At 34.1% G+C, this 20794-nt stretch overlaps 6 protein-coding genes across 7 annotated transcripts; 3 read left to right on the top strand and 3 right to left on the bottom strand.

Annotated features, from left to right (window-relative positions):
• The first annotated feature begins 1108 nt into the window (after nucleotides 1–1108).
• On the top strand, nucleotides 1109–3678 carry LOC103843565 (TOM1-like protein 2). The gene is made up of 4 exons (XM_009120303.2): nucleotides 1109–1319; nucleotides 1528–2029; nucleotides 2704–2988; nucleotides 3068–3678. The coding sequence occupies exons 2-4, from the start codon at nucleotides 1544–1546 to the stop codon at nucleotides 3437–3439; spliced, it is 1143 nt and encodes a 380-aa protein (XP_009118551.2). The 5' UTR covers nucleotides 1109–1319; nucleotides 1528–1543; the 3' UTR covers nucleotides 3440–3678.
• Nucleotides 3679–9631: 5953 nt separating this feature from the next.
• On the top strand, nucleotides 9632–13090 carry LOC103843564 (transcription factor GTE4). 2 transcript variants are annotated; one of them, XM_009120302.3, is made up of 5 exons: nucleotides 9632–11905; nucleotides 11994–12042; nucleotides 12133–12246; nucleotides 12342–12433; nucleotides 12665–13090. In XM_009120302.3, exons 1-4 carry the CDS (start codon nucleotides 10145–10147, stop codon nucleotides 12389–12391), a joined length of 1974 nt encoding a protein of 657 aa, XP_009118550.1. In that variant the 5' UTR covers nucleotides 9632–10144; the 3' UTR covers nucleotides 12392–12433; nucleotides 12665–13090. The 2 variants fall into 2 exon arrangements, with proteins under 2 accessions (XP_009118550.1, XP_009118549.1); XM_009120301.3 differs by having other exon boundaries at nucleotides 9635–11905; nucleotides 12342–12428.
• On the bottom strand, nucleotides 12986–15578 carry LOC103843562 (LOB domain-containing protein 2-like). Its single transcript, XM_009120299.3, has 2 exons — nucleotides 15121–15578; nucleotides 12986–14151 (listed from the first exon to the last, which is right to left on the bottom strand). Exons 1-2 carry the CDS (start codon nucleotides 15136–15138, stop codon nucleotides 13531–13533), a joined length of 639 nt encoding a protein of 212 aa, XP_009118547.1. The 5' UTR covers nucleotides 15139–15578; the 3' UTR covers nucleotides 12986–13530.
• A 234-nt stretch (nucleotides 15579–15812) lies between these two features.
• LOC103843561 (metacaspase-1) lies at nucleotides 15813–17731 on the bottom strand (the record flags this gene model as incomplete). The annotated part of the gene is made up of 5 exons (XM_009120298.2): nucleotides 15813–16018; nucleotides 16117–16347; nucleotides 16436–16556; nucleotides 16768–17098; nucleotides 17287–17731. Coding segments are annotated over 5 exons (1188 nt in total), but the record flags the coding sequence as incomplete, so codon positions are not given.
• LOC103843560 lies at nucleotides 17654–19190 on the top strand. Its single transcript, XM_033278367.1, has 3 exons — nucleotides 17654–18041; nucleotides 18122–18166; nucleotides 18363–19190. The coding sequence occupies exons 1-3, from the start codon at nucleotides 17943–17945 to the stop codon at nucleotides 18684–18686; spliced, it is 468 nt and encodes a 155-aa protein (XP_033134258.1). The 5' UTR covers nucleotides 17654–17942; the 3' UTR covers nucleotides 18687–19190.
• LOC103843559 (heavy metal-associated isoprenylated plant protein 28) lies at nucleotides 18978–20793 on the bottom strand. Its single transcript, XM_009120296.3, has 3 exons — nucleotides 19936–20793; nucleotides 19749–19824; nucleotides 18978–19581 (listed from the first exon to the last, which is right to left on the bottom strand). The coding sequence occupies exons 1-3, from the start codon at nucleotides 19939–19941 to the stop codon at nucleotides 19193–19195; spliced, it is 471 nt and encodes a 156-aa protein (XP_009118544.1). The 5' UTR covers nucleotides 19942–20793; the 3' UTR covers nucleotides 18978–19192.
• Nucleotide 20794: the final 1 nt, after the last annotated feature.

Here is a 20794-nt window from a genome sequence, read left to right as displayed (position 1 = left end):
CTGGGGCATTGAACTTTGGAGTTGGTGATCACAATTAGGAGTAGCATCTTGGTTACATAGAAACGGAAATGGATACGCGGAATGTGACTTTTAATTTTTTTTGTTTTGGAAACATTTTAGAAACGTTTATAAATATATATATTTATATATGTAACTGATTAATATTTGCATTCATTTTTATTATGTTTAGTATATCATAGAATACAAATAAACAAATAGTCATTCTATTTAATCATACGAAAATTAAAGAAGTCATCATTAAACATCAAAATCATATATAGAAAATTTTAAATAACAAAAATTCAGTACTTAAATATTAAATAGTTTAACTAAAATAAAAATCATAACAACAAGTCATAACCAATTGGAAAGTTCTAATCAGAACAAAAGCGCAAGTTTCCAAAATAGAAACGCAAGTTTCCACTAAGTTTCCAAACTGAGATTTTTAAGAAACGGGTTTTCAATGCGTTTCCGCGAGTTTTTGAGAGATTCCGATTCCGAAACGTGAAACAGATATTCAACCGAGTTTCCATGCAATATAGAGTAGCATTGATATGAAGCTAGGGAAGAGTCTTGTGGGCTGAGGTGAAACCCAGAGAGATCTTCTAGGCTGCAGTTGATGTTGCTTGTGCTGCCGGCAACCGTTACCGATGGTGGAGACTCCACCGGAAAGCACCAAGGCCTATAGAGATAAAACATTTTAATAGGATTCCATTTAATATAAAACTACCAATGTTTTAAAAAAGTTGCTTTTATACATTGATTTATAAAAATAATATTTTAACATAGTGTCGAAAATTTTGAAAAATACATGTACTAATTAAATGTATAATAGTTTTTCTTCATTTTAGTTATATTTATATCATTTTGCTTTGTTTTGTATAGTTTTTTTTAACTATAGTTTTTGATACTATACAAATATGTTTTTCAAAAAAGAAATCAATGGGCCCCCATTATGTCAAGGCCTCACGGCCTGGCTCTGGAAGCACCCCGTTAGTTTTCTCAGCCTCCTCGTCGACGTTGTCTTTAATATGGAGAGAGAAATATTTTTATCAAATTAGCCCCGAATCTATTCTCAAGTTTCAAAATCCATCCTGTATTAAAAACATTGAACACATTAGCCCCCACGATAAGGGATTTGACCAAAAGATCTATATTGACTTTCTCAACATGCCACGTGTACACAACCTTTATCCTCCCTCTTTGCTACTTCTCTTCTCATCATTTCGATCCGACAGGTTTGTTTGAAGATTCAACCTTAAAAAAAAAAACAAGATTTTTCGACAAGATTTGATCGTCCGAAAGAAACTACATCTCAGGTTCGTTCCTATTATAATTTTTTTTTGTTTCGTTCTTCAGATTTTCCTCTAATTTCAAGGATCTTCACATTTTAATCAGATCCAATTCATTGTGATTATATTATAATTTGGAAGTTTTGGTTTGCTTGATCTCTCTATTCGGATTCGACGATTGTTTAGTGTTTAATGGCTTCCTAAATTAAGATAAAGTTTTGATTTTTATGTGAAGGTGAATCACAAGAACGATGGACAAGTTGAAGATAGCTGAGTGGGGAGAGAAGCTGAAGACAGGAGGAGCTCAGATGAGCAGGATGCTGAGCGACAAATTCAAAGACATCCTCCAAGCTCCCACCTTGGAATCCAAAATGGTCGATGAAGCTACTCTAGAGACACTAGAGGAACCCAACTGGGGAATGAACATGAGGATATGCGCTCAGATCAACAACCACGAGTTCAACGCCACGGAGATCGTTAGAGCCATCAAGAGGAAGATCTCTGGTAAAAGCCCTGTGAGCCAAAGGCTGAGCCTCGAGCTTCTCGAGGCTTGCGCTATGAACTGTGACAAGATTTTCTCTGAAGTTGCTTCGGAGAGAGTTCTTGATGAGATGGTTTTGTTGGTTAAGAACGGTGAAGCTGATTCTGAGAATAGAAGCAGAGCTTTTCAGCTTGTTAGAGCTTGGGGACAGTCTCAAGATCTTGCTTATCTTCCTGTCTTTAAGCAGACTTATCTGGTAATAATAACCTCTTTTGAATCTGATTTGCGACGGTTTTGTTAATTTGGTTCGGTAATTAGGTTTTCGGTTAGTGCAGTTCAACAAAAATCTTACCGAATTAATCCCAAATAAAGCTAAGTTCGGTTTAATACTCGGTTAGTTCGGTTTGGGTAGTTAGCTTTTCAGTTAGTGCAGGTCAACATAAATCTTACAGAACTAATTAGTTCGGTTCAGTGTTCAGTAAAATCGTACTGAAGTTTTAGATTTGGATTATATTTTGATTAATTTTGTTAAAATTTTGGATAAGTTCAGTTAATTTTGGTTAGTTCAGTTGTTTTGGTTTGAAATTTGGTTAGTTCGGTTTTGTTTTTGATATGGTTTGGTTATATATTTTTAAGATAGCCAAAGTAACTGATTGCCAACCGAAAAACCAAACTTAAGAAAAAATCTACCGAACGAACCAAAATTTTTGGTTTGGTCGGGTTCAAAATCCCAGCCTTAGTTGTGTTAATGTGCTTATAATCCATGCTTGGTTTTTTTTTTCTTGTTGAAATGTTAAATTTATTTGTCAACAAAAGAAAAATATGTTTACAATACGGGAGGAATTGGAAAAATAGGTAGAGGCATTAGCTTAGGAGAAAAATAATAATTGATAAACTAAGTGGTTCTTCCAATCCATGCTTGGTTGTTAGAGCTTGGAAGGAGATAATGGTTTAAACTCTCGTAACGAGGAGAATCCAATGAGTGGACAAAGCTCTCTGGAGTCTCTCATGCAAAGGCCTGTTCCAGTTCCTCCACCTGGTAGCTATCCTGTTCCTAATCAAGAACATGGTCATGGAGATGATGGTGGTGGTCTCGACTATAACTTTGGAAACTTATCGATCAAGGATAAGAAAGAGCAGATTGAGATTACACGGAACAGCCTCGAGTTGCTCTCTAGCATGTTGAACACTGAAGGGAAACCAAATCACACAGAGGTAATCTCTGCGTTATTCACTCATGCAAACATATATAAAGATAGAGTAATGTTGTTTATTATAAATGTTTTGGTCACAGGACGAGCTAACGGTGAGCTTGATGGAGAAATGCAAGCAGTCACAGCCGTTGATTCAAATGATCATAGAGAGCACAACAGACGATGAGACTGTTCTTTTTGAGGCTCTCCACGTGAACGATGAGCTCCAACGCGTTTTAGCTATTTATGAGAAGACTGATGAAAGTGAGAAGAAGGCGTCCATGGTGGAACAAGAATCATCGGGAAGCAAAGATGCTGGTCCGAAACCAACAAAAGAAGAACATCATGTGAAACAAAAGGATGTTGACGATGGGAAACATTCAGAATCATCAGGATACTCCAACAAGGCTGGCAAAGAAGATAAGCAGGTGAAAATAGAACTCGGGTTATCGAGTGATGAAGATGAGAAATGAGCAAGTCTGTGTGTTGTCTTCCTAGGACGTGGTTATCAGAATGTTGGGGAAGCTTTGCTGTTCTTTTGATGTTTTCTTCTGCAATGTACGTTCAACTATACATATGTGGAACCTTGTTTGGGTTCATTTTCTTTGCTCTTGACATTTTAAAAACCGTAGGTGAATCTTCACCCGCCACCGTATGTATTCATATACGTTTGGTGTATTCATACGAGGTGTTTTGGTCAGCTTTTATGGTATTTGATGATGTATATAATAGTATAAAGTAGGGCTGGGATTGTGAAAATTTCGGTTAGGTCGGTGAGGAATTCAGTCCGATTCGGTTATTTTCCTTAAGTTTATTTTTGTTTTGGTTCGGTTTGGCAATCGGTTATCTCAAATTTTTAAAGCAAATTATAATCAAACATATCAAAGTTTCAAACCGAACTAAGCAAAATTGACCGAACTTATCCGAAATTTTAACAAAATCAAATCAAAATGAAACTAAAATAAAAAATTTGGTAGGAGTTTCAAAAATCAAACTAACCAAATATCAAACCGAATTGAACTAAATTTTATTTTGGATTAATTTAATAAGATTTATGTTGAACCAAATTAATGGAAAACCAAACTATCCAAACCCAAATCCAAGGTATATTCATCCAAAAAAGACACTGATTTAAGTGAGTGGACTAAATTGTTAAATAGGAGAGTTATACGGCGGTTATATGGCTAATTACCCAATTCATACGGTTTAAGGAAAAAACTTACTTGTGTTCAAAAAAAAGAGGAAAAAACTTTACCTCTTTCCTCGGATTTGATTCTCTGTATTTTTAACAAAGAAATCCATGCAAATCCATTCAAATACATTATGAAATCAAATCTGTTGGTAAATCTGTATGATTGAATAACACTTGATTTGAATTAGAATTTATGAATCATTATACGAATAACACATTATTTCAAAATATATTTTAAAATCATAGAACCAATAACACTATATTTAGTTTGGAATTTCAAATCCATCAAAATATGTATTGAAATTCATGCAAATCAATTCAAATACATTATGAAATCAAATCTATTAGTAAATCTGTATGATTGAATAACACTTGATTTGAATTAGAATTTATGAATCAATAAACGAATAGCACATGATTTCAATACATATTTTAAAATCATAGAACCAATAACACTATATTTAGTTTGGATTTTCAAATCCATCAAAATACACCAACCAATAACCCCCACTAAAGGAGGAGTTGAGGAAGAGGAAGCTCAGAGGTAAGCCAAAATCAGTTTCAGTTTTATTTTATTTTTCAGTGTGAAAAACACGTACACTTTATCTTTTTCTTGTTTTGTTTGTTTGCATTACTATAAATTACGTTTCTAACATGAATGATTCTAACACAAAAATTATGAAGCTATATGCCAAATCTCTTCATCTTTTAATGAACGTCAGTATATATAAAGTTACTACATACACATCACACGCCCATCTCTTCTCCAAGCAAAGCAAAAGCAAAAAAGAAAAAAAAATGATTCAACATTTGAAAACTCTTTATGCTGTGGGTAGTAAATTGTTCATGTAGGCCGGAGAGTGCTAAAGGAGCAGGGTATGAAGATGAAGATGAAGCGCAGAAGAGGTGAGCGAGAATCTATTATGTTATTTTTCTCCACTAAAAGTCACCTACTTTAATCTCCCCTCTTTTTTTCTCATTTTTTTAGGCGGGAAGGAGAAGGTGGAGTCAGAGGCTAAGTCTTGAGACTTAAAAGGGGTTTATTGAATTGATGATTTGATAGGATTTTATATTTTGACTAAATCTCACCTTATTGAATCTAGTGTTTATACAATGGACTTATCATTTACACAATTTCCATCGAATTCTCCCTTATTGCAAAATAAATATTTCATCTAATAAAATATGTATGAAACTATTTGGAATTATTTTTAAAATTGTTTGTAGTTAAAATTTAGTGAACACAATGGTATTTGAAAAATAATTAACTGGTTTTTCTTTTTCTTTATTTAACTTTTGGCAAAAAAAATTTTGTTTCGGGAGAATAACAAAAACCATCTTTTATCTGTCAATGGAGAATAGAAAATATTATCGATAGACTTATCATCATCATGAGAATGCGTGGACTGATTTTGCTGTTTAGGTTGATTTTTGGAAACACCAATTCATATTCTCCCCCGAAAATTTCATGGGTTTGCTCTGTTTTTAATTCTTATGAAATTTGTTTCGTAAAAAGAAAGAGATATAGAGAGTGATGAAAAAGAGATGTACAGTTTGGAGACCATTTATGATGAGAAAATAAACTTTTTTTAACAGTAACATCAAGGTTTTCCGATGCTATAATTAATACTATAAATAATTCTAATATCCAGACATGCAAAGTCTTTTATAAGAACTGGAAAAGGTGTATGATTTATTTATGTCATGCGGCATGTTCAAAAGAGAAGAGACGAGATGAAGCTGATGAAATGATCTTCCGTGACTATGGTAGTTGTTTGTTTTATGTTCTTTTAAAATATTAAAAACTTACAAATCACTAATTTTTAGAAAACAAAGTCTGCCAAAATTACCCATTCAAATTCCTATCAAAAACTCTCATATCCTTTTCAAAACCTACAAATTTCATATCAACTCCATTAAATGTAAAATCCCAATCCATCACGATATTTAGTTTGGATTTTCAAATCCATGAAAATATGTATTGAAATCCATGCAAATCCATTCAAAAACATTATGAAATCAAATCTATTAGTTAATCCGTATGATTGAATAACACTTGATTTGAATTAGAATTTATGAATCATTAAACGAATAACACATGATTTCAATACATATTCTAAAATCATAGATCTAATAACACTATATTTAGTTTTGATTTTCCAGTCCATCAAAATATGTATTGAAATCCATGCAAATCCATTCAAATACATTATAAAATCAAATCTATTAGTAAATCCGTATGTTAAAATAACATTTGATTTGAATTAGAATTTATGAATAATTAAACGAATAACACATGAATTCAATACATATTTTAAAATCATAGACCAATAACAATATATTTAGTTTGGATTTTCAAATCCATCAAAATATGTATTGAAATTCATACAAATCCATTCAAATACATTATGAAATCAAATTTATTAGTAAATCAAAATATGTAAAAAAAATTAGGAAAACATTGGCAAAAAATTAATAAAAAATAACGAAATGATAACAAGAAAAATAAGAATAGGCCGAAGAAGATACATAACATATGTTGTAGATGTTAATGTGATAATCCCTTATATATTAATTGAGGAACATTTGAAAAGATGTAACCTCAATTTTGTATTAATTAAAAGAAGCCCCAATGCATAGGTGGCACTCAATTAGGTAGTCAATTACATTCAATTGAAAAATAAGTAGGTCCACATTCGATTTTTATATGTTGTTAGATACATAAGTTGGTCAAACTATATGATATAATGATATGATATGATATTTTCTTTCCTTAAATAAAACCTACGGAATTACCATAAATGACTAATATATATATGACAATTAATGAGTTTAATAATAAAGATTTGATAACAATATATATCTCCTCCATCATTTTGTGTTTAATTTTATATTATTAAAATAAATTAAACAATCAAATTAGCTATAAAAATAAAATTTAGTTTTTTTCGTATATGTCATATTTTGAATTTTTAAAAATGACAATAAATGACTAAAACTATTAAAATTATTATGTTAAAAATTAATGATCAATGGTTTAAAATTTTTATTATAAGAAGATACACATGATTTTAAAACCATATGAGTAAAAAATATCATTTAATAATAAAATAAATAAATAAATATATATATATATATTAAACACTATATACCATAAGATTACATAAATATTTTAATATTAAAACTTTCAATGAATTTTCAAGAACATTTATAAATTATAAACTTATTAAAGATTTCAGATTGAAAATTTAGTTATCGATGATTTAAATATTTTGTTATAAAACGATATGAACGATCATAGAACCGTATGATTATAAATTCTTATTTAATAAATAACTATACAAAATATACTATTCCTAGAAAAATAGGTTGGTCCATCTTAACTTATATTACACTTTTTATTAAACTAACTATCGAATTGATAAATAACGTACCAAAAATTGTTTTGCACTTTCCTTAAATAAAAGCTACGATACCTAATATGATTAACGTATATGTGAAAATTAATTATAATGAATAATAAATATTTGATAACAATTTTTTATCTTAGTTCTTTTTTTAAATTTTATATTATTAAAATATATTTAAAAATCACATTAAATATATAATAAAAAAATTTATAATTTTTCTTATATGTTATATTTTGAATTTTTCAAAACGTCTATAAATTATTAGAAATTTGAAGATCCCCACTCAGAAAATTTTGTGATCAATAGATTTTTTTTTTTTCATAATAAGTTACAAATGATCATAAAATTGTATCAATATGAACTTTTATTTAATATTATAAGAAGATACACATTATTTTAAAACCATATGAGTAAAAAATATCATTTAATAATAAAACATATATATTTATATATATATATATATATAGATTATACTATATACCATAAGATTACATAAATACTTTAATATTAAAACTTTCAATGAATTTTCAAAAACATTTATAAATTATAAACTTATTAAAGATTTTACATTGAAAATTTTGTTATCGATGATTTAAATATTCAGTTATAAAATGATATGAATGATCATAGAACTGTATGATTATAAATTCTCATTTAATAAATGACTATATAAAATATATATTCTTAGAAAAATAGGTTGGTCCATCTTGACTTACATTATATTTTTTATTAAACTAACTATCGAATTGATAAATAATCTACCAAAATTTTTTTTGCACTTTCCTTAATTAGAAGCTACGAAATTACATAATATGATTAACGTATATATGAAAATTAATTATTATGAATAATAAATATTTGATAACAATTTTGGTATCTTAGTTCTTTTTTTTTAATTTTATATTATTGAAAGATATTAAAAAATCACATTAAATATATAATAAAAACATTTATATTTTTCTTATATGTTATATTTGAATTTTTCAAAACGTCTATATATTATTAGAAATTTGAATATTCCCACTCTGAAAATTTTGTGATCAATAGATTATTTTTTTGTTATAATAAGTTAAAAATGATCATAAAATATAACGCATATGAATTTTTATTTAATAAATATTCAAACTAAATAATATATATATATATATATATATATATAAACACTAATGATTTAAAGCAACAAGATTGGCTGATCAATTTAGTCGTCCAGTTGAAATCTTTCAAAAGTATGTGAAAGACTAAAGTCAAAGTAAATATGGATTTAGAATAGTAGTTATATTTTACTAACCAAATACCAAAAAAAACCGAACCGATCCGAAACCAACCCGATATCCGGATTGAACACCTGTAATCCAAATGAAGCCAAACTATTGTTTCATTTTCTAAAATATAACAAAAATAATAACTTAATCCCGCGCAAGGCGCGGGTCTTATCCTAGTTAAATATATAATTTCACAAGCATTTGTTATTACTAATATTTCTCAGTTATTTTTATATCAAATGCGATTTTCAGTGATAAAAAAGCAAATCCGACCCAATTACGGAAACAAATATCATCTAAAATTGCCTTTTCCATCTCCAGAAATCGTCTTCATTTTATGTTAGGATTTGAATTTGAATTTGAAGATTTCGAGTTTTTAAAGTTCAATGACGAAGATAATTGATAAAAAAAAAGTTAACAAAAGTCAATTATAATTTAACAGTTGGCTATTTTAGTTACCAATTTTATTAAATCAACTATTAGTTGGGGAATAAAATTATGCAAGTGACACCTCAGTATTAAATTGCTGATTTCAAATAGTTGAAGATTTAAGTGGTCTTTTTTCCTTACTAAACTCATAGAAAGTTTTCTTAATACTTTAAAAAATCAGGCTTAAAGAAAAAAAACAAATAAATTTCTATTAGTTTGTGAAGTTGGCTCTTTTTCCTTATAATAAATAATTATAATCACTTTGGTGATTAAACTTTAAAGTATACTTTTTTTCCAAAAATAATATAAAAAAATTCAATTTTTCTTTTACATGAGTGTTGTTCTTTTAAACTGATTTTTTGCCCAATTGATTCTGTTTCCGGCCCAACCCTAAAAGCTCCGGGTCGGGTTTAAAGAAAAAGGAAAATCAATCTCGGGTTGCTCTTCTTCACCTCTCTCTCTCTCTCTGCGGCGCCTTCCTTCTCTCTCCCAAGCTTCCTTCGATTCACCTTCTTAAAACACCAATATTGCTTCCTCTTCTTTCGCTTCTCACCTCATGCCTTCTCCTTCTGTCTCTCCCCAGGGTTTGTTTCAATCTCGAATCACATAGAGATTTCAATCGACCTAATTGTCTCGCCTCTCATCAAAAACCCAACCCCAATTTCTACACTCGGCATCGACTCAACCTGTGGCGTAGAAACCCCTAACTCGTGGTCATTTTGCACACTCTCCGAAATCGAAAAAGGCTCCGTCTTGAAATTAGGGTTTCTCACGGTGGAGGCTTTTTTTTTCCGATCTAATTTGAGATTTAAACGAGGCAAGTGAAGGAAGAAAGGGCATCAATCGATCGAGAATCGTGAAATTAGGGGTTTTCGAAGTTCATGTATGGCTTCGGAGCCTGTTAACGGAGATGGAGCTAGAGAGAAGAAGCAAAGCATTAGAGTTTATACGAGGAAAGGTAAAGGCCAGAGGAAACATTCACCCTACTTTGCATTTGACGGCGGCGATAAACCAGAAAACAATCATGTGAGTCCACCTGAAACCCTAGCTCGAGAGTCTCTGGATCCTCTCCATGAGGCACGTGCCACTGCACCTGACGCACGTGCCATTTTAGATGATGTCAATACAGTGGTTGTTGATGAGAACTCTATCAAGGAACTTCCTAAAAGCCTTTCCCTTGAGGATGCTACTACCATGGTTGTTGACAAGAAGGCAATTGAAGCACCTTCGGAAGATGTTGTTGACAAGAATCTCATTGAAGTGTCTTCTGAGGATGAGGAATACGTCCACGAAGATCACCTTATTAAAGAAACTCATCCTGAAAATGCTGCTGCTGAAAGCGTGCCAATGGAGGAGGATGTAGATGGACGGATAAGGATACATGTAGCCTCCAAGTCTAAGCAGCAGAAGGAGGAGATCAGGAAGAGGCTTGAAGATCAGCTCAACGTGGTCAGAGGTCTTGTTAAGAAGATTGAGGACAAAGAGGGGGAGATTAACGACTCTCCTCTCACTAACGGAGGAGGAAGGATTCTCTCAGGGTTCGCGTCAGCTGGACTTCCTCGTGAGGTCATCAGAGTGCCAAGGGCTTTGAACCAACTCAGTATATCAGTGTTGGAGAATACTCAAGGAGTCAATGACTATGTGGAGAAAGAGAAGAGAACACCCAAGGCCAATCAGTTTTACAGAACTTCAGAGTTCTTGCTCGGTGACAAGTTGCCACCTGCAGAGAGCAACAAGAAATCAAAATCGAGTTCAAAGAAATACGGAGGGGAGGCTGGTCATGGTTTTGGTGCAGGGTCCAAAGTTTTCAAGAACTGCAGCGCTCTACTAGAGAGGCTGATGAAGCATAAGCATGGTTGGGTGTTTAATACTCCTGTAGATGTGAAGGGTCTAGGTCTGCATGATTACTTCACCATTATAGAACACCCTATGGATTTGGGAACTGTCAAGTCCACGTTAACGAATAATATGTACAAGTCACCGAGAGAATTCGCCGAGGATGTTAGACTTACTTTCCACAATGCCATGACTTACAACCCACCAGGACAAGATGTCCATATCATGGCGCAAGTGCTGTTACAGATGTTTGAGGAGAGGTGGGCTGTTATAGAGTCGGATTATAATCGTGAGATGAGGTTCGTCACTGCTTATGAGATGAATCTTCCGGCTTCTACGATGAGGTCTAGACTTGGTCCTACCATGCCTCCACCGCCTATCAATGTGAGGAATAGTACAATGGATTGGAGTAGTCGCCCTGCGGACGTGCAGCACCCAAAACCAAATACAACAACGCCTGGCAGAACACCGACCAGTGCGAGGACCCCTGCTCTGAAAAAGCCAAAGGCAAATGAACCGAATAAAAGAGATATGACGTATGAAGAGAAGCAGAAGCTTAGTGGCCACTTGCAGAACTTGCCTCCAGACAAATTAGATGCGATTGTGCAAATCGTTAACAGGAGGAACACTGCTGTGAATCTAAAAGATGAAGAAATTGAAGTCGATATTGATAGCGTTGATCCGGAGACTTTGTGGGAGTTGGACAGATTTGTAATCAACTACAAGAAGGGATTGAGCAAGAAAAAGAGAAAAGCCGAGTTGGCTATGCAAGCTAGAGCAGAAGCTGAGAGGAATGGTCAACAACAGATGGTACTTGTACTTCTCCTGATGATCCACTCCTTTTATCCTTTCTTTAATCTGTATGTTCATCTTTATATTTATATGTGTTTTATTACAGGCTCCAGCACCAGTGGCACGTGAGTTTTCTAGGGAGGGTGGCAACACAGGTAATTTTACAGGCCGTTTGTGAGTTCCAGTAGCCTCTGTTTGGTGTGAACTACGTAGGGATTATAATTGTTTCTGCTTTGTCTTATCAGCTAAAAAGACACTCCCTACGTCATTACCTTCTCAAGTGGAGAAGCAGAACAATGAGCCAAGCAGATCAAGTAGTTCAAGCAGCTCTTCCAGTGGGTCCAGCAGCTCTTCTAGTGGTACGTTCTTTTATTTGAGTTATCTAAATAATGTATTGCCTTGGTGCTGCTGTTGTGATTTTGGTGACTAAACGCCATCTGTGTTTGGTATGCAGATTCGGACAGCGACAGCTCTTCTTCGTCATCTGGGTCAGATCAGACCTAGAGACTACTGTTCAAGAGGGTTTGGTGTTGACAAATATGTAAGGTCATCCAAAGATTCATCTATTATCCATTGTTAATCTGTTAAGAAGCTTTTGTTGACTGTTTGCTAAATAGCACATGTGGCATCTTACTTGTCTCTGTTTGGCATGGTTGTTATACATTTGTATGTGATTGGTCTTGTTCAGTTCATAAGTCTTGGTTCCTAATAGATTGATTATGCCTTAACGGTTTCTGATTATATAACCAGAATTATTATGCTTTGTGGGTGAAACAGGGCGTTTGAAAAGATGGAAGATTAGAGTTAGAAGAGCATTTGGAAGGTTAAAGATGAGGTGACGTACAGGCTTGAGGCAGAAATATTACAACGTGGTTTTGTGCAAGGAAAGATTGTATTATATTCACGAACTGTTAGATTATAAAGAAGTATATTCTTTCTTTTTCTTTTTTAGAATTGGTAGTTAGTTTGATTATGTGGCTGTTCTACTTTTAGATATAACCGTAGGGTTGGTTTGGTCTGTTTCGGCACTTTTGTATATCTCTGCCTCTCTCTCTATCGTTCTTCTGGTCTTTAGCTGTTTAGTTGGTTTGACTCATAATATTTTCTTAGTTAGGGCTTTTGAATCAGCAAAAAGCATCACAACTGATTCTTGATGACTTGTGTTTTGTAAGCTTGTTATCAAGCAGATTTGTTTTGGCCACTTATCACCTTCCATCTCTTTGCTATGCCTTAATATTTTTCACAAACCTTTTCTTTGTTATTGCATCTTGAAAGAAAAAAAAAACTCTTCCCCAAGTGTAGACTGGCTTTTGATTTTGCACGCAATAAATAACAGCTTCTCTTGTGTTCGGAGTTTTACGTGTGTTAAACCTAACCGGATATATATTCAATGGGTTTGCGTTTAACCGGAAACTCGGTTCAACGACTAAGTTCGTTAAATGAATTTTAATCCTATGAAATGTAACTTATATTCGCACCAATTAATAAGCATACAACTCTTTTAGTTTTTATTCGGCCGTTATTTATGGCTCTAACACCATTACACCTCAATTACACAATTCACAATCATATAAAATACACTACGAATCGCATTAAAAATAAAAAAGAAAAAAACTCAACAATGTATAATAAGCTAGAATTACTTAGTGTGGGAGATGATGTTTAAACCCATTAATCACAGCATAACATTGTTGCCTTTGATCTTGCTTTAAATTTCCCCAGCCACCTTGCAAATTCCTTGATGTATATCCACCGTTTATAATCTCCCGATTCACACCAACACCATTGTTATTAACAACACTAAACCCACCCGAGCCACTCGAGTTTAACGCTGATCCGTTCTTGTTGTTATTGCTATTGTTGAATACACGTTGTTGATTATTATTATTATCCCAAGTAACAAGAGATTGGTTATGAATTAAGCTTTTGTACAGCTTGAGCTCTTCACTCTGCCTCATGTACTCTCCATAAGAGCCAAGGACCGGATCTTTCTGTCTCCATAGAGCTTCCCATGTCAAAGAATCAGTCAGCTTAGGGCGGTCCTCTTCACGTACGGTCCGTACCATTTTCTGTACGTTACTAACACCAAACACTTTGTGAACAGCCTGAAACTCCTTGGTCTTGCGAGCTGGAAAATAAGGCGATAAGATGCATTCGTTGTTGCATTTCTTTCTCTGGCGTTTGCATGAAGCACAAGCTTGATGTGGAGGTGAGTTATTGGAGATGTTGCTGTTGTTAGAGTTCCTTTGCATCATGTCATCTCCCTAGTGGTTACAAATATCACATTTTAAACAATATAAACTACATTTCTCTGCAAACCAATATGGTTTTAGAAAATGTCCACGTTATAGATTTACAAAAAGTGACAATATAGCAACAAATAGCACAAACAGAATTACATGTCAAAGTCTCTAGAGAAACATTGGATTCAAAAAATTTCTATATATTGATTTCCTTAATAAAAGGTGTTATTTTAGGGTTTTACAAATGTTTTAAAATCTATATTATATTCTTTACCGTTTCCGAAATAAAATTATTTAGTTTCTTTTCCAGATAATCAATTATTTTCAAAAGGATAATATTCAAATTTGTTACAAAATTGTGTTGACAACATAAATTTACATTGTTAAACAACAAAATGTCTAAAGATATATATTAAAGTATGTTATATTTATCGATTTGGAGGAGTATAACTATAAATTATGAGTAAATTACGAAAACAAAGATGATGTTGTATATATGCAACATGAGCTCCTTTGATACGAAGAGATCTTATACGTCCCAACATCATAAGAGAAACTAAGGAGTCGTAATGAATTAGTTTCACGAAATCTAATATTCTAACCAGAAACACAACTTACAAGTGCGAGTTCATACATACGAACGAATACATAATATGGTCATTCCACCATTCTTAAATATATAAGAGAGAAAATGTATTAAATATGTAAAGTATAACAAATGATTTGTATACGAGCTCTATAGATTATGAAAATCACTTCTACGTCTGCATGTATAATACATGCATGGATGTATCTAGTAGCCTACGTCTGCATATGTATCTATATATATATATATATATATGCATGGATGGATTTAGTAGCCTATAATTGAAGCCTGATACATAAAATATAGCCACGCCATAACCGCATATAGTCATAATTTACAAGAGAAAACATCTCTCTCAGAAGAATAAGAGTAGTGAACATAACTTCAAGAAGGGTCATACAAACCTCTTGCCTTTCCTTCATTTGTGGGTAAATAGCAACTGGATATATGTGTTTATATCGATGACAAAGGGATAATAATGGTGCACAAAGAGTCTATTAATGTACACGAAAAGATTGTTTGGTTCAATGAAAGAAAATGGTGTTTGGATGAAAGGTCGATTATGAGATTTTAGGTTGCTCATGACAAAAGGAGAATAACAATTTAACAAACCGATTTTAAAGTAATTTTTTAATAATAATAATATTAGATTCGGGAATTTATAATTCCAATAAAATTGTTACTATTTTCGGTATTTCTGAATGAAAATGTGTGGACAGTCAATATAAGAATATGTTAAAAACTATTAACAGTTTGGTTAGACAATTATTTGAATATGTTGTAAAAAAAAAGACAATTATTTGAATACATATAGCAATGAAACATGGGAACAAGTCTTAATACTTGCACATTTTGGTCCTGCTCTTAGTATAATGAGGATCTTACCATGTTCTTATGCATTATGGACGAGAGTTTGAGATACCTTGTTATGTTTGATTACCAAATACGCAGTTTGAATTATGTATTTTTGTTAGTATGAATTTCTCCATGTTTACCACGTGAATTAGATATTATCACCTATAGAACGAGCAAGGATAGTAGCACTTGTCTCTGTCAAGATTCTGCTTGCTACTGCATATATAACAGCATAAGCATAAGCATAGACATATAGCATATCATATCCTCATTAAAGCAACGAATCAATGTCTTACATATTATTCTTTTGAAAGAAAAAAGTAAAAAAAAAAAAAATCAGATGGACAGATTCGCATCGCACTCGCTATACATTAAGTTTTGTCTTTACTAAAGAATGAAAGGCTTTGCATAGACATCGAATGGTTCACAAGCAGTAAGTTGAGGCTCCTGTCAAAACACAGATTCAAACACACATTACTACCAATTCAAACACGCATTACTACCAATTAGTCAGAACAGGAGTAAGTGAAACAAGGATTATATACCTGTCTTAATCCACCCATACCACTTCCCCCTGTCAGAAGCATGGTCAGCACACTCGAAACAACTCCACCACCGCCACCACCAACACTAACACCACCGCCACTCCCTGTATTCCTTATCGTTGTACGCATAGAGTTCAGAATGTTTCCATAGGTTGTACCTTGTGGGCTGCGTTCAATCGCTTGGATAAAACAGAAAGTCATAGCACCAGTAGACGTGATCTTCGACAACGCCTGTACACACACACACATGTTTTCAATCATGAGTTTAGGAACACAGCTACAAATGCAAGACATATGACTTAAAACTCATTCTACTTACTGATGTATCCGCCGATGTCTGATCATCATCACATCCACTTATTGATATAGCTTCTCCACCAGCTGTTCCTTTCCACAAACCTGACCTTGGCCTATGGTCTTCCCACACATACTGCCCAGATCTGTTTCAATATCAAACAAGTGTGTCCATCAACGGCAATTAAAAGAACATATTGGAGCACTATTATAAATGCATAATTTTTGAAATTATCAATTTCTAATAACTTCAACCAATAGTAAGTAATTCAATAAATCTAATTAATTCTCTTGAAGTTTACAATTTCTATATAGTAAACATAAAAATAATTTATTTGTGAAGGTAAAAAAACTAACCTGTCCATTCTACATAAGAACGGTAAATCAAGAACAGTTCCACTATGGCAAGCATCAATAATAGAATGGAGCTTAACACCATGCGGAAGAGGACGCACAATAGTCGCATTAATCTCATCATCAACAATCATCCCCTGAGTTTCGAAGTCCAGAGGACAGAGCGTCTCATCATATCCATCAACTTCATCACCGTTGTAGTTTCTTTGACGAGAGCCATGACCAGAGTAGTGAAACACAAGCGAGTCGCCAGCTGTACATCCCTGTACTAGCCAATACAACGCCATCCTCATGTTTTGCTTGTTAGGGATACGGTACGGGTCAGTTTCTTCCTCTGCATCAAACAGTTAAACATCATGAGAATTAAAATAAAAATATAATTAAAATGTGTTTTTCACTTTAAACCGTGTTCTAAAAATGCCTAGACGTCCGATTCGGTTTATACCGGTTTAGACCGGTTTAGACCGGTTTAGTATTAGTTTAATCAGTTTTCAAGGACAATCATCACGGTCATCTCTTTACCGGTGAGCATGAGAATGGAATCTGGGGCGAATTTGAACTTATTGATGAGAAGGTGACGCATGCACTTGGCGTCGTTGATGCATCCCTTAAGCTCGTGGCGAGAGAAACGGTACGAGATACCGCAGATCACAGCTCTTTTCCTGCCGTGAGGGTGAGGAAGCTGACCGAGAGGCGCGGGGACGTGCGAAGGAGGAGGAGCGACGGCGGAGGAGTGCGATTGAGGAGGAGGAGGGGCGGAGCGAGGATCGGCGATGTGAGTTATAGCTTGGCAGAGAGCGCAGCGTATGGATCGGGCGCCGGATGGGAGCTGGAGAGGGGTTCGGCAGCCGGAGCAATTTACGAGCATCGGAGGAGGGTACATGGTTGGCGGGTGGTGATACTCTCTCCGGTGAAGAATCTGATGAGGAGGAGGAGAACGCGTGAGGAAGACGAAGAGGAGGACGAGTCAATTTTATTAGAGGAGACGCACTTAATGGAAAAAGAAAGATAGATTAGGTTCTGACTAGTCACCAAACACCAACTTGCTCTTTAATGGGCTTTATTAAGCCCATTTGTTAGTGTTAAGCCCAATGTAAGCTTTCGAAATTTGAATTTGACAGTTACTCTCTTTATATCTCGTTCAGCGCTAAACCAACAAGCCAAGAGAGACGGAGAAGATGAAGGGAGGAGGAGAGAAGAAGATGACTCTAGAAGAGTACGTTGATTACTTCAACTCTGGAAAGTCCATCGACTTCACCTGCTCCTACCTCAATCAGGTATTTTGATTCTTCCCTCTGATAGATCTGATTCTCCTCCTCCTCCTCCATTTCTAACATTTGAATACTCATCTCTGTAGATCCTTCATCTGCACGGTTTCCGAAAGCTTCACCACTCGACTAAGGTAACCATCGATCGATCATCTCTTAAACCCGTAGAAATTTGAGAAAACAGCTTTGAGATTTTGGTTTGATCGAAGTTTTGAAGCTTCAGTCATCCGATTCCGTTAATTTGATTGTTTCTGTTAAATACTGGTTTACTCTGGTTTACACTAAACCAACTATACAATTGATATATACTCTCGCGAATGATTGTACCAGAAAACTGTTGGCGAAGCCGTAGACGCAGTGGAGCTGCTAGATCTCTCTCGCTCGACTCTGGATCAAACCACACTCTCCTCATCGTCAGCTTCCTTAACTCTCGATCAAGTGATAAGCGATATCGAAGCTCTCAAATGGCAGGAATGTTGTATGACCTCTCTCCAGATCGTCAGTTCCGATGTTACTACTCGAGCAGTGGCCAATCCGAAAGAGCGATCGAACAAGAGAAAGAAGCAAGGAAACGAAAAGAAGATGAGGAAGAGGAATGTTAAGAGCATCAGATCTGTGAATGAAGCAGCAGCTGAAACCTCATGCTCGTACTAAACCACTCTCTGATATTTTCCAGTTTAGCTTTTATTATTCCATAATCTCATGTTCCTTGTAGCTTGTGATTGGTGAATTTTATATCAATTGGGTAATTACGTTTACGTAGATAAATAGATAATAACTATGCATTATACTTCGAGAAAAAGACTATGCGTTATACGATCAATGTTATAACAATCCGTATGAGCTCTGAGTGACACATCAATTAATTACCATTTGGACGCAATTTTAATTTTTACCACTCTATGAAAAAATATTTAAAAGAAAATTGTGTGTTACTTGTTTGCGTATTGAAACTGATAATTATATTAATCCCTTTAAACTTAAAAGAGAAGATGACAAAAAAAAAACATAAAAGAGAATTAAGTAGCCAGATGAGCTTAAGTTACATTACATAAGCAGACAAAAAGTAACACATAATAGTTTTTTTGAAGTAATGAACTTAATTATGATTACATACTTACGCTCGTACCATATACGTGGTAAGCAAAAAAAAAAAAATTTCACATAATAGAACAAGCAGCATTAGGATTCTCATCGCTGAACTTAGAACCAGCTTGGTGGCTGAAGATAGAGGCATGAACAGGGTGGTGCTGGTAAGATGAATAGTCGTTGCTATCGTAACCATGCTTGTAGTAATTGTAAGAAGAACCTGGGACCGGTGCATGGTGGTTGATAGGCCCGTTGCAGCCGTGAGGGTTGTAGAAGTAACCACCGTTTGTGCTATTGCTTCCACCGCCTAGGAGAGAGCTGTGGTCAGGGTTGAAAGGAAGCTGCCATAGCTCAGCTCTCCTACCGGTTTTTCTAACTTTCTTTAGAACTTTCTTCTGATCGGCGTAGCCAGTTACAGTCACTTTCTGCTGCACCATGTCGATTTCTACCTCATCCACTCCTGTTTTCATTCAACTGAGTCAACATCTCTAACTATTTTTAACACCCTTAGTTTTTGAAAATTAAAGTAAATGCAACTCCAACACAAGCACAACAATTTTTTTGATATAGTCTATGATTTACAGGAAATATATAAAAGCAATTCTCTATAGATCAAAGAGTTTTTACCTCTCATCTTCTGAAGGGCAGATTTAACTCTGCTCTCGCACCCCACACAGTCCATGTGAACTCTCATTTCAATAGTCTGAAGATAGATCAGAGATTGTTAAAATTCATATACAAGAAAAGACATATATGAATCAGAAAACATTTAGAAAATGCAAGAAACAAAATTCAAAACCAAAAGAATTCTTACCGTCATCTTGCACTTTATGTTGGTGATTTTAGAATGTAAGTAGTCAGATGCAAAATTTGTAGTTTGCGTTGAATAGTTTGATGAATGAATGGCATTGGCATTTGCACTGTATATATAGTGTTCCTTGCTCTTCAAGCTTACGCACCTATTTTCTTAGTATAAATTTATAAGTTTTTTGGTAAAATAAAATTATAAGTTTTCTATATTCCAAATCATTTAATAACTTGGGGACCAACGTAAGATAATAAGGTATTATTTTGCACCGACCTTTGTAAAGCGTGTAGTCCCAGCTGGGAAGAGGTTGCTTCATATGGGCATCCACAACGGCCACTTATTGTAGTTTCATTATATGTATATAATTTTCCGGCGTTTGCATGTATTTCGAATTTATATATATTATAAGAAAACAATATATATTTTCGATAATCAAATCATTTGTATGGGGTATTGATTGTTGAGTGATCTTTATTGGAAAATAGTTTAGACTACAATCTTAAGAAAAATGTATATGATGGCTGACCTTTATTGGCTGTAAATGTGAGGGATGGGAGAAGAGAGTTGACTTTTGGAATCAGTTCATGCATGAAAACTTGGGAGCAAAGCATGGACGATTGACGCTTAGTGCTCAGCAAGCGACACTGGCGGATCTTGTCCATACTAGCCGACCAATAATGTTCATAATCAATTTTTTACTGCTTAACCAATCTAAAGTTATCTGGTAAACCGGTTTAGAGGGTTCAAGAGTTCCGCTGAATTCGTGAAAGAATGTGGCTTTAAGAATTAAATATTTTGTGACACAAAAATTATTAAGTGGAATTTAATCTAGTGAATACTATAAAGACAACAATTAATGACAAGA

Source organism: Brassica rapa, chromosome A09, assembly GCF_000309985.2.
Source record: "Brassica rapa cultivar Chiifu-401-42 chromosome A09, CAAS_Brap_v3.01, whole genome shotgun sequence".
NCBI classification, from domain to species: domain Eukaryota; kingdom Viridiplantae; phylum Streptophyta; class Magnoliopsida; order Brassicales; family Brassicaceae; genus Brassica; species Brassica rapa.
This window is presented reverse-complemented; position numbering and strand designations above follow the sequence as displayed.